The following is a 12,468-nucleotide window of genomic DNA, read 5'->3' on the forward strand; positions in this document are numbered from 1 at the left end:
GAAAGAAGCCATGCCACTCGGGTCAGGGTGACACAACACAATGGTAAATGATAAATGGTCTGCATTTATATAGCATATAGCATATTTTCAATGAAGACCTCCCAAAGGGCTTTACGATGTGCTTCACACTTACCCATTCACACACACACACTCACACACCAATAGCGGCCATGCACCCATACAAGGCGCCTGCTTATTGGGGGCATTAGGAATTCAGTGTCTTGCCCAAGGACACTTCGACATATAACACGGTGGAGCCGGGAATCGAACCTGCGATCTCAACACACTCTTTTGTTCAACAGCAGGGCCCAACAGCTTTCACTGGTTTACCCCTGCTGCATCATACAGGTGCCCTGCCCATCCCTTAGAACGTGTAGTATAAAATATAATATATATACTGGAAATATATATATATATATATATATATATATATATATATATAGTATGCAGAGGTTCGCTGACGGACTGACAAGGAGTGACTGGAGTAGGAGGGGAATCAATCAGGCAACTAGCAGCAGCTGGTGCCAAACGAGCTGGCACAGGTGAGTGCAATGAGTAATCATGACATGTGCACGGCACAATAAATGTACATTCCATATTATATATCGGACTTTTTGGTGGTCATTGTTTATTTCAAATATAGTGTTGTTATCTATTTTCTGATTTTTGTTCTACGAAGAATCTGAAGGGGTTATTTGATTGTTGCTTTCTGGAAAACCATATTTTTTTACATTTAGGCACTCCTGCAATCATCAAACTTTTTCTGTTACAAACTGACCCTTGCCCCTCTTCAGAGAAGGGAAAAGCTATGTGTCCCTCAAAGGAAAACGTTTGGGGACTCCTGGTTTGTGCCTTCCTTTGAAATCTTTAAAGGCAAATGTATGAAAATCATCACATGGTGCCACGTCACTTTTCCTGAGCTTCTGCGGTAAAGGAACATTTGCACAAGGTTCTTGCTGCCATTGCCTCACAAAATGCATTCATCTATGAGATAGAAAGTACGAAAAATCATGGTCCTTACAGATACACCTGACAAATGCTCAAACGGCTTGATTGGACATGCTGTGTACTGTGTACTCTGAATAGCAAGGTGTCCACCAGAAAAAAATACTAAGATGGTAGTCAGGAATGGGAGCAACTGGAAATGTAATTTGACATGAGCAAACTTTTGGGCAACTGAATTAGGGGGTGGGCTTGAACCATAAAGGGTAATTGAACGACTCTTTTTGTCACTATTATGGGTATATCTTTCTCAATTTTTGGTAGAAAGAAAATCTGTTTAGGTTGTCAATGCAGACAAGAAGTTTGGATGTTATTTGGACATTACTATTTGTTGATGAACTAGTAGTGGGGTAGTAAAAAAGTCCTTACTAAATTGGACTAAAATCTCTCTGGGAAAACTTTGATCGCAATACTTTACATCACAAGTGACAAATAACCAGTTTCCTGTGGCCTTTTCTATTCCACTTCGCATCCAAATAGGTTGAGATCGGAAAAATTGATTTTATCTTTGTTGGACACTGAAAGGCTGTTTTTTTCTAAAGTAGATAAAACACAACTTAATAATGCAATCCGTTACAAAGCAAACTTTTAAGGGGCACGTGAGTGATCATGAAACAGAGATAAATGAGCAATTCCATTATTTCCTGTGGGGTTAAGGGGAGAGACCACCACTCTCTGTGCACTCAGTTTTCAGTCGACTGGTTTTCCCATGCATTGATCACCGAAAGTGCTTTTAGCAGGCAAAAATTGAGACACAACCACTTTCACCTCTGTCTCCCTCATCATGATGTTACATATGACAAGACCCTATCTGCCACATTGTGTAAAATGTGACTGAGTCAAGCACAGAAGAAGCTCACATAGAAAGTGCTCTGGCAGAGACCCGATATGACATAACAGAGCGAAGGGGCGAAATCTAGAGAACAAAGACGTGAACTCTGCACTTTTGCTGCTCATACACTGACCTCGTTTGCATTTTACCAGTTTCACCAGAAGACACAGTTGAGGTTAACCAGCACACATCTCACGAACCCATGAACAGAGAATCGCCCCCCCCCACCCCTCAGAAGCCCTCCATCTGAACCTGCCCAGTTGTTACCTGCGTCTAGCTCCCAGCAGAGCTCCTGACTTCCACACCAACTGTCACCACACGCTGCTTTTTCTCAGAAAACGTCTCCTGACTCTTGGTCTCCGCTTCCTTCTCCCATCCCCTCGATTCGCTGTCTTTTTTCAGCTGCAGCCTCTCTTTGACTCCTGGGAGCTTTGACCATTTAAGGAGAAGGGCTGTATGCCTCTTTCAGCTACTTCAGAGTGTGCGTGTGTGTGTGTGGGTGGGTAACGTAAGTGAGTTAGTCGTCAACCCACTCATTTTTCTTTTTTAACCTTTTGTCGTGCAGAGCTAATCACTCTAATTTCACTCTTGAAATTTCATACAGTACATGTTTTTAGACAAGCTCAGGCAGTAGCCGAATACATCTAACGGCGTTATGTACTGGGTTACGGTAGGGTTAGGGTTAAGATGCACAAAATCTTTTTGTATTCCGTTACAGTTACAGAAAAAAGATAATGAAATTACAGGTATGATCAGTTAAAATAAGGTCGACTTTGCAGGATTACAATTTTAAAAAAAAAAGTATGTTTACATATAGGCAATGCGCCAATAGACAAATTGCATCTGTATCTTCAATCACTGACAAAAGAGGGACAGAAAAAGAGAGGCGAGGATTACACATGACGTACACATGCATCGTAGTAACGTCTGTATTTATTACGCATACTGTACAGACAGCTAACTCATCTACCACTTAATGTATTGTTTTGCCGGTAAAACGCTTTTCTTTTTGTCAGTGTATTATTTCTTTCTTAATGTAACATTAATTTTATTGAATTGGCGCGAGCCTACATTTCCGTAAAGCTGCGTATGTGTGTGTGTATTAGACAGCGCAGTTGTGTGCTAGCAATGCGCTTGAGGACTTTTAGTAAATTTGATTTCCTCCTATTGGTATTTTGCATTTAATTGTTGTTCCAAATCACTCCACGGTCACTATATTGGTAAGTTGTGAGAATGTTTTATTTCATGTTCATGAATATTATAAACAAGCATCCCTGCATGACCACTTACTCCAAATACGTGCATGCAACACAACAACACTTTTTTTAGTGTAGTTGCTGGCATGGCCTCCAACGAAATTGATACTTTTGCTAATATTTGTTATTCCTTCTTCAAACAAGTAAACCTTTAACTTGGACACAAGACATCCCAGAGTTAGTTGGAAATTTATGTGGTGAGCGAGATTGAAAGTATGAATGGCCACGGGGCAGTAACGGAAGTATCACAACAAAAAGGTAAAGCAAAAAAATCCACGTGGTCCCTGTTTCTATTGATCCGACTTTTTCAGCTATAAATGGAATAAAACCCAACGCCAGGAATACGACAGGACAAGCTTGACTTTCAGCTGTAGTTGGCGATCAAAAAGAATTTCTTGATGAAACTGAAACTCATGGATAATCTGCACAGCAGAGTAATCAAAATCTTATGAGGAAAGAAAGGATGACGGATTTTGTGCACAAATAAATGGGATTTTTGGTGACTAAAATGTGGCTGTTTACTAAAACAATCGTGCAATTCTATGAGTTTATTATTGATGCCTTTTAATATGTATTGCAGCTGTAGCTTCAGTAAATGTTTTAAAGCCATAAACTAGTTATTGAGGGTTGGATTTTTTCAGACGTAGCATTACTGAAGTCCTAGGTGAGAAATGCACGGTCCACCACTGAGTAATTCAAATCTGATGCTATCTATTTAGTACGGAAGAATATGAAATTTACTCTATTGATGATCGGAGGATCACACAGATTGCCGACAACTGCACACTTTTTGGATTTGTTAGTACCATCTCAAAGAAAATGGACAATTTCATGAAACACAAGAGCAAAGGTCTTTGGATGATACTTTTTAAGTCAATATCCATTCATATCCCTTTTCATGCATATGGAAACATAAAAAAAAAGTATTTTTATAAGAGAAAATGGCTTACTCTGTCACGGCTGTCTTGTTCGATGTCACCTGCAGAGTCCAGAGAGATAGAACATGAGATTTGCATTTAACAGGAAATCATATGCATTGCAAATGAGACACTGGGCAGCAGAACGAGTAGCACTGGACATGAAACGTAATTTTTTCCCAGAAGGTATTAGCAAGAGCTTTGTCTTGGTTGGAAAGAGCTTTCTCTATGTCCGTCATCTCGCTTTCGAATGGCAGCAACACCCTGACAACCCCAGACATGATTGAGTCTTCTCAACCGCAAAAAAATAAAATAAAAAAACTAATTTTGTTTTAGGGGAAATGTATCACAGTCAGAAGGCTGTGATTGTTAACTATTTTGGGAGTTCTGCAATTTTTATCTCACCAAACAAAAATATGCAAATTATGTTTTTTGGGGCTAAAATACACCCCTGAAATAGACCATTGTCCCAAAATGGCTTTTGGGGTATATTTAAATATGTCTGGTTAATGTGAAACTTGTTAATCACTGACTAACCAAAGGGTGAAAAATGTGTTCATTTATTTGCATGGCATGTATTTGTAGTTATTTATTTATGTATGCATTTACAGTATTCCTACACACAGCAGGATTGTTCCTCCATGGAAATGAAGGTGACTCTTATTAATCTACATTTGTAGCAATGTCCCTGTGATAGAACCATCATACCATTCATGGGAACCAGCGGAGACACATCAACTTCCGGAACAACATAAGGCAAAGGAGGGGGACTCTCCACTTGGCCTTCATCCAGTGTAACACATGCATTCGAAGGAGCTGGGCCAGTTGACTTCTCAAGACGGGACTGTTTAAAAAAGTGTACAGGGAACACTTGATTTATTTTCCAGAGTTGTACTGGTTACACAACAAAAAATTCTGAGAAAAGGTCTTTGGATCTCAACATTTCCCACTTATAGACAATGCAGCCGCAGCGGGATATTCAGGTATAAACAAAGAGAAAGTTACAGTATCTCTCTTCTTAATTAATCAAGCACCCTTATTTTTTAGCTGCAGAACCTAGGCCCAAAAGTAAACAAAGAATCCACATTTAAAAACAAGCATCTAAAAAAAGTTACATTTTTTTGGTGGGTGGAAATATATAATTGCAAATCTAAATAAGATCAACTACTGTAACAATAGCATGGGTTAATAGTAACACCAATTAATTATTCACCTTAAGATGTATATAAGTGTATGTAATTATATGCTGAATTTTCTTCTATTCTTCTATTCATTTTTAAGCATTGCAAATGACAAATTTATTGTCATTGTAACTTGTAAATCTTGTAACTGCACTACTACGATCCCCTGTAAGTAAACATCAAATGTAATTATCTTCTGCTTTTACATGCCCACACTTTCTTGTGTAAATATTTTGTGTTCATATATATCCAAATTCTTTTTATCATTTTTTCAATCTCAATCTTTACAGTCTAAATGTGTAACTGTAGTGCCACGTCCAATTTCATTGTCACAATATGTTCAACTAATTTTGTAACAATGATAACAAAGGTATATTCTATTCTATTCTATTCTATTCTATTCTATTCTATTCTATTCTATTCTATTCTATTCTATTCTATTCTATTCTATTCTATTCTATTCTATTCTAAAGTGTTCAAGTCAAGTCATGTTTATTTCTTCAGCCCTTTATCACAAACGTCTCAAAGGGCTGCACAGACCATCGACTATAACAGACTGTGACTATTAAAACTACAGACCTCTGATCCAAAAGAACATTTGTCTCTGGCACCATGATAAAGGATAATGTCAAAATGAAAAAAAAACTAATGCTCTTCATAGGTCATCCACATTACTGGTATTGCAGTGATAAGAGCTTGGTGTTTTCACTTACCGTTACAACTGAATAAGCGCGCTCAGACTTTGAGTTCTTTTAGAGGTAAAAAAAAAAGCGCATCAAAATGCGCTCTAGTATTATTCAGGCAGGCCATATCCTCCCAGTGGACTGTAGATATGGGACCACTGCTTTATGCATTGTGGTCTCAAAGTAAAATCTAAGAATTACAACAGAATTTTCCCAATAGTCCAGTTATAAAAATGATCGCCAAAATTATTATGCAAATTTTAAGCTGAGCTATCTACTACTTAGCATGAATATCATCCTATTTTACCAGCAGAGAAATAAAAACCTTCTCCCTGACCCACCTGATTATCGTGTTCCTTGATTCGGGCCTCAAGTGATTTGGCCCGAAATTCTGTGTCGGCTGTGCGTCCCAGAGCGGCCTCCACCGTCCGGGTGATGCTCTCCATCCTCACCCTGACCTGGTTGAGCCTCGTCTCGCTGGACTTTGCTACTTTGGCCGAAACCAGGGCGCTTTTGACCATGGCTTCCATTCTCCTGAGGCCCACGAGCACTGCGTCTGCGCTCACCTCCAGTTGGATTTGTCGCTGTTGTGAGGCGGCAGGTTCTGTGCCCACCGACACATCCCTCCGCTCCTTCACAGGTTTTCCTTCAGCGCCATCTGCTTCCTCCCTCTCAGTGTTTGTTTCTTTATGTACGAGAATGGCCCTGTGGCCGCTTTTTTGCTCGGTAACAGTTTTAAGAGAAGCTTGCAGGTGGGAGACCTGCTCCCTCATATCAGTGACAGTCCGCTCTGCTTGATGGAGCCGAGCTCTCTCAGCGAGCTCTCTGAAGTTCTTTATTTCGCTAGTACGGCCCTTACCGCCCTCGACGCTGAGGGCTTTCCACCATTTTACGATGGCCACCTTCTTGGACTGTGGCACCGGCGACGGGGTCTTGTTTGTTCTCTGCTCCTTCTCCCAGGCTTTACATCGCTCATCCACCTTCTCTCCTTTATCCTCCAACGCACACTTCTGGAGTTCCAGATCCTGCAGCCTGAAACCAACAACCCAGTTTTATAAACGTCTCCTTCATGTTCTGTTATGTCTGGAGTTAACAGAGCAGCATTAAAACTGCACTTAGCCTCGTTACAATCTTAAAGAGGACGGTAAAGCCTGCATTGCGTAAGGGAGGTGCTAATAAATTTTCCGTCAAAAGCAAATGTTTTATTACCAGGAAGAAGCTCCTCAGAGTCAATTCTAATGTCAACTAAATCCAACCCGTTACCATAACAGGAGAAAAGGGAGACCAAAAAAAAAAAAATCACATACGCATTGACAAGCCGCTGCTTGATTCTTGCCTGTTGCTGCTGGTGCTGAGGAAAAAGCTTCTCCTGGATTTCTAGGGGGTAGGAGCCCTATGTTGAAAATAAAAGGGAAACAAAACCAATGCAAATAATTTCGCATCAAAGGCTGGACGTAATGTCAATTCCAAACTCACCCTTTCTGAGTACTTGTGCCAAATATGTGCTTTGTCTGCAGATTTGATCCTATGTATGATGCTCTGAAGGTCCTCACGTTCCGTATGGAGGGGAGGGCCGCTTCTTTCGTCCACAGATCTGTGGTTCTGCTGTCAAAAGGATCATAGGATTTCTACAGTTAACGTGCGAACGATAGCTGTGTCAGCAAATGTTAACCTGAAGATAGTTTTTAACAATTAACAATACTTTAATGATTACTGTACTGTAGTGCTCTTTGGTCTCCCGACGTCTATCATCAATAGTTTGCATATGGTTGAAAAGGCGGCAGCGAGACTTTTGACTAGGACAAGAATTTGCTCATATCATCCCAATTTAAGCTAGCTTGCAATGGCTCCCTGTCCGTTTAAGATGGAACTTTAAGGTTCTGTTACTAACGTACAAAAGCTTGTATGGACTTGCCCCTTCTTATATTCCTGATTTAATTTCCCAAATTTCCCTGCTTGGAGAATCCACTCGGAAAATACTGGGCAACTTGTGACTCCGATAGCAAATGAGAAATCTGCAGGCTTAAGATGGTACTTCATTTGGGCCCTGATGCTGTGGAATACTCCTTCCCTAAGACAAAATCTGCGACCTCAGTGGAGGTGTTTAAATCTAAAGACTCACTTTAAAAAGCTTAGAATTCTTGCTGACTTCATACTTTTGTTTTCCTGTCCTTTCCGGCTGCGTGGCTGGTGGCGGAGTGAGGGAGAAGGACAAACCTGGATAAGTCAGTGGACCAACACCTGGACCTGAAACACGTCATTGTCTGCATTGACCAGCAGGTTGAGATGGGGAGCTGTTTTTTTGCTGTCTTGGACTTCTTGAACTATTCTTGTTATAACCTTTGTTCATATATGATGTTGACTACGTTTTGTGTATTGTTATCCAATGCAACATCTATTGCAGCCTGGTCACCCTGGAAGAAGGATTATAATTTTTGTGGCCTCTTCTAAATCTTATTTTCCTAATGCTGAAGTGTTTGAGTTTTTCCTTGATCGTGGGATTTGTGGTCTTTTGAGACTTTTTGTGTTTAAGGGATGTAAAATAATGACACTTGATTTGATACCTGTTGCATCTCTTGGATTTCACTTTGCAGTGAGAGTAGGTTGGGGGGATCTCGAGTGTACAGTGCTTGGGGGCTGATGCACAGTCTGTCATACCTAACAGGTGAAAAAATAAATGAATAAAAAGTCATACTGTTTTTGTCATAGCAATTACGCGGAATGAATATTAAACTGTAGTCAAGTGAGATAAAGATAAATCACTTCAAACTGTACCGTACAATTTTATTTTTAATCATTAAAGGGACACTGTGTAATATTTGACCTATATCGCTGTGTTGTGTAGTGCTACTGAAAATGAGTTCTACAAAGCACAGTACAAACTAAAGAGACTTGAGGTAACCAAATCGCACCATTTTCTGCTCATTTCTTGGGGCCCAGCATTTCAAAGGTTTTTTGTTTTATTGGGGGGGGCCTCAGCAGCAAGATGGCAGCAATCATTTCAGCTCCCTCTAGGTGAGCTTCATATGAAGTAAAATGACTACAAAATTATTGACCTATGAGTATTTTAAAAAATGAGTATTTTTATCAGTGAAGTTTTTTTACCATTAGAAGGCGCTTAATAATACACAATATCCCTTCAATATTCTGATACTGAGAAAAATGTCTAGTTGAAAAAAATGAGTAAAAATACTGTAAACTCATCAAAATATGAAACTTTCTAAATAAAAATGACTTTTTCTGTTGTGAGATCATTATTATTGCTTTCCATATTACATTAATCTTATTCTGCTACAGTTTTTTCCAGAAATATAAGTCCTTTAGTTGGAAAAATTCAAAATAATATATTTTTTTCCCAGTAAGTTATTTGTTGGTTTAATTCTGCATACCCCCAAAAAAATCATCATATCTATATACTTTTTACTCAAAAATATAAGAACATTTAACGGAAAAGAAATATGGCAAAAAAAGAAATGTAATACTTAAGATGCCCTGGCGTTTTTGTAATGCCAAGATGCTAATAGGGGAACTCAAAATCTCATTATCTGCAATGAGAACAAGAAAAAACTTTCAAACAAAGAGGATTATTTTATTAATATCGTGTTGCAGTTTTTTTTTAAAGATTTGCTGCCAGAACGAGAAAGTGTGTTAGGAAATGACTACTAGATTTTCTAGACTTCTTTTAGGGGTTAAAGCGTACATAAACATAATGGCAGGCTTTTAACTGGGGGGTTTTAAGTCCACACTTTTGGTTCAATCAGAATATCATTGACAAAAAACTGTTGCAGTAAATAACAAAATATTTACGATATAAGGCTTTTAAGGCTAAAATACAGATTCCGTGAATTGACCAGAGAATAATCATCATAAATACCTTGCCAGAACTTGATGTGACTGTTCATGTAACCTGGTCAGCTCTGCTTGCACACCCTATTGAATGCCACCATAGAAAACTATCATTCATGCATTTTATACAATTGTTTATTGATTGCAGTTCCTGAAACAAACCTCAATGATGCTATGGTTCTCAGCATGAGAGCTCTTCATCTTATCCATTAGGATCTCTTTCTACAGACATACGAAAACTAGTGGGATTGTGAAAAGAAGAAACATTCAAAATTGTATTGATCACTGAACTAACCTTAGTCATTTCTCTGTCTTTCAGATTTAGCATGACCAGAGCGTCTTGAAGTTCAGCCTGTCAACATTTGGATGTTGAACAAAACAAGATCAACAAACTGAAACAAATGTCTCACAGGTATGTGCTGAATATTATTCCCACCTTCAACTCAGTATTGATTTTGCGAAGTTTGTTGATGCCATCTTCCGAACATGTCTTTTCAAAGGACAGTTTTTCATTCTGTGGACACAATAAAAAAAAGATTTATTATGCTAGGTTTACACAACTGGAAACCAGTTCCTAAGTGTCACAAAGTGGCTGTAGTGCAAAAGTCAGTTTTGACTTGAAATAATTTTAACAAAGAAACAGTGAATAAGAATAGCTACTTAATTAAGCTGCACAATATTGTTGAGTGTGGGATTTGTGTAAATAGTTGGTCAATTTGTCCAAATCCTGCATCCAATAGTCATACACTAACCGCTAAATGTGATTACTAAGAAGACGTTAAAAAGTTAACGAGCAACATCTGGATTTCCAATTTTCAAAAAGGGACACTAATATTTGACCACTAGACTGTCAGGTATTGGTAAACTCAAAGCACCTTACCTCCTATTACTACTGTACCAAAGTATTGTTCAACTCATCCTCCTGTACTGCTCCACAAGTTTTTTTCACTGTGCTCTCTGTCACGAACCAGACCAACCTCACACGTATCATAGCAGCTAAAATCATCAGCCTCCCGAAACCAGACTCATTTGACTGGCAAACACAATAGTCCAGGATATCAGTCACACGCTACACCAACCTTTGATCCCCCAACCGTAAGGGCGAAGATAAAGGACAATAAGACTTAAGAGAGCATGCATCAGGAAAAGCCTGATCCCCTCTGCCATTACCTTTCTACACAACAGGCCCCACCATTCAAGTCTGCCCTTATTGTCCCATTGTCATATATGTTTGTCATTCTGCGGTTTCTGTAATGTAATGCCTGTTGTTTTCCCCCGGTACAATCGGTGGGTGTGAATTTCCCTAAGGAACTAATAAATTAAAATTAATCTAGATGTTGTTCAATAGTGTAGTCAGTGCAACTGAAAAACAAGTGCTACAAAACACTTGGAAGAATACAAACTACAGAGACTCAAAGTAACCAAACCTCACTGTTTTTTCTATTTATTTTTGGCCCAGCCTTTCACAGGTATTTTGGTTTTCAGGGGTACCCTTGGATGCTAAATGGCAAACAATCATGCAAGCTCCCTCTAAATGATCCTCATGTAAAATAAATAAGAATTTCTTTATCTATAAGTGTTTAAAAATGCATGTTTATATAATAGTTAATGTATTTTGCTCATTGTTCAAATCAATGGGGTGACAGATGTCGCAGCAAGATCAACTTTTTTTTATGAATTAAGTTTTTTTACCACTAAGAGGCACTTGATAATACACAATGTCCATTTAATATTCTTATTAGAAAACAAATATGATTTCAAATAAATATGCCCTGTTATGTTAGCTTATGTCAGTACTTTTTTCTTATTGTCCTTGGATTTTTTTAGCACTAGGAGGTGTTAAATAATCCACAATATCTTTCTCAGAATATGAATTTTACCTTGTCTTCAAGCCTCCTGATGTGAACCTTCAGACATTCAACCTCATTGCTCTGAAGCAGACAAAAGGTCTTAATCCACTTTGTTTTCATTGCATTAGTAGCTGTCTGGTATGCTTATAAGTTACCAGCTTGGCACAACCAGCTTGCATACGGCTGGCTCTTTCCTGTGCCTCTTTGAAGGCCCGACGAGTCTCCTCCAGTTCTTCTGTTATGGATCGGGCTCGAACGACTGACCGCTGTGAACTGAACATGCCAAAAAACAAAAATCTAAAATGTACATCGCAACTAAGTAAGTCTGCCAGTGAGTTCAAGTTCATAGAATAGAATAGAATAGAATAGAATAGAATAGAATAGAATAGAATAGAATAGAATAGAATAGAATAGAATAGAATAGAATAGAATAGAATAGAAATTATGACATTGTATCATGATAAAATACCACAGTTTAAAATAATAAGTTAAGGGTAATACAGTACTAGAATAAAATAAAAACAACATATAAAAAAACAAAGAACAGTGTGGGGGAAATTAAATAGAATAAACCTTTGTCAAAGATTTCTAAAAAATTATATCGTTTACACTATTTGCACTTTCTGACTTTATTTGCAAATTATTGTGCAATGGAAGGTATAAATGACATGTTGACATTGTTATATTTGTATTTTTGTTATCTTGCTGCTTTATTTGATTCTCTTGGCTTTTGTTCCGAAACAGTTGTAATATAAATACATGTTTTTATGGTGTTAAAGTTTAAATAGTAGTAGTAAACCTTTTGAGTGTTTTTGGCCGTGTTTATCGTAAATATAAACCAACTTAAGGGGGGAAGGTTCAATTATTCAATGATAATGGCATTAACAAGGGAAAAATATTT

The 12,468-nt window shown here is 38.3% G+C and overlaps 1 protein-coding gene across 1 annotated transcript in view; it reads right to left on the bottom strand.

The window, feature by feature from the left end:
- The window catches only part of irag1 (inositol 1,4,5-triphosphate receptor associated 1), a 43,469-nt gene that overhangs the window by 27,471 nt on the left and 3,530 nt on the right, over positions 1-12,468 (bottom strand). Inside the window, exons 7-18 of the mRNA XM_088334894.1 lie at positions 11,723-11,840; positions 11,598-11,648; positions 10,154-10,231; positions 10,013-10,069; positions 9,880-9,939; positions 9,746-9,801; positions 8,436-8,529; positions 7,348-7,476; positions 7,179-7,264; positions 6,213-6,903; positions 4,716-4,851; positions 4,041-4,069 (exon numbers count right to left, since the gene is read on the bottom strand). Of these exons, the coding sequence (XP_088191020.1) occupies positions 4,041-4,069; positions 4,716-4,851; positions 6,213-6,903; positions 7,179-7,264; positions 7,348-7,476; positions 8,436-8,529; positions 9,746-9,801; positions 9,880-9,939; positions 10,013-10,069; positions 10,154-10,231; positions 11,598-11,648; positions 11,723-11,840 (1,585 nt within the window). The remainder of the gene's footprint in view (positions 1-4,040; positions 4,070-4,715; positions 4,852-6,212; positions 6,904-7,178; positions 7,265-7,347; positions 7,477-8,435; positions 8,530-9,745; positions 9,802-9,879; positions 9,940-10,012; positions 10,070-10,153; positions 10,232-11,597; positions 11,649-11,722; positions 11,841-12,468) is intronic.

The sequence above is a fragment of the Urocampus carinirostris genome, chromosome 4, assembly GCF_059441175.1.
Source record: "Urocampus carinirostris isolate Australia breed hairy pipefish chromosome 4, RoL_Ucar_1.0, whole genome shotgun sequence".
Classification (NCBI taxonomy): Eukaryota; Metazoa; Chordata; class Actinopteri; order Syngnathiformes; family Syngnathidae; genus Urocampus; species Urocampus carinirostris.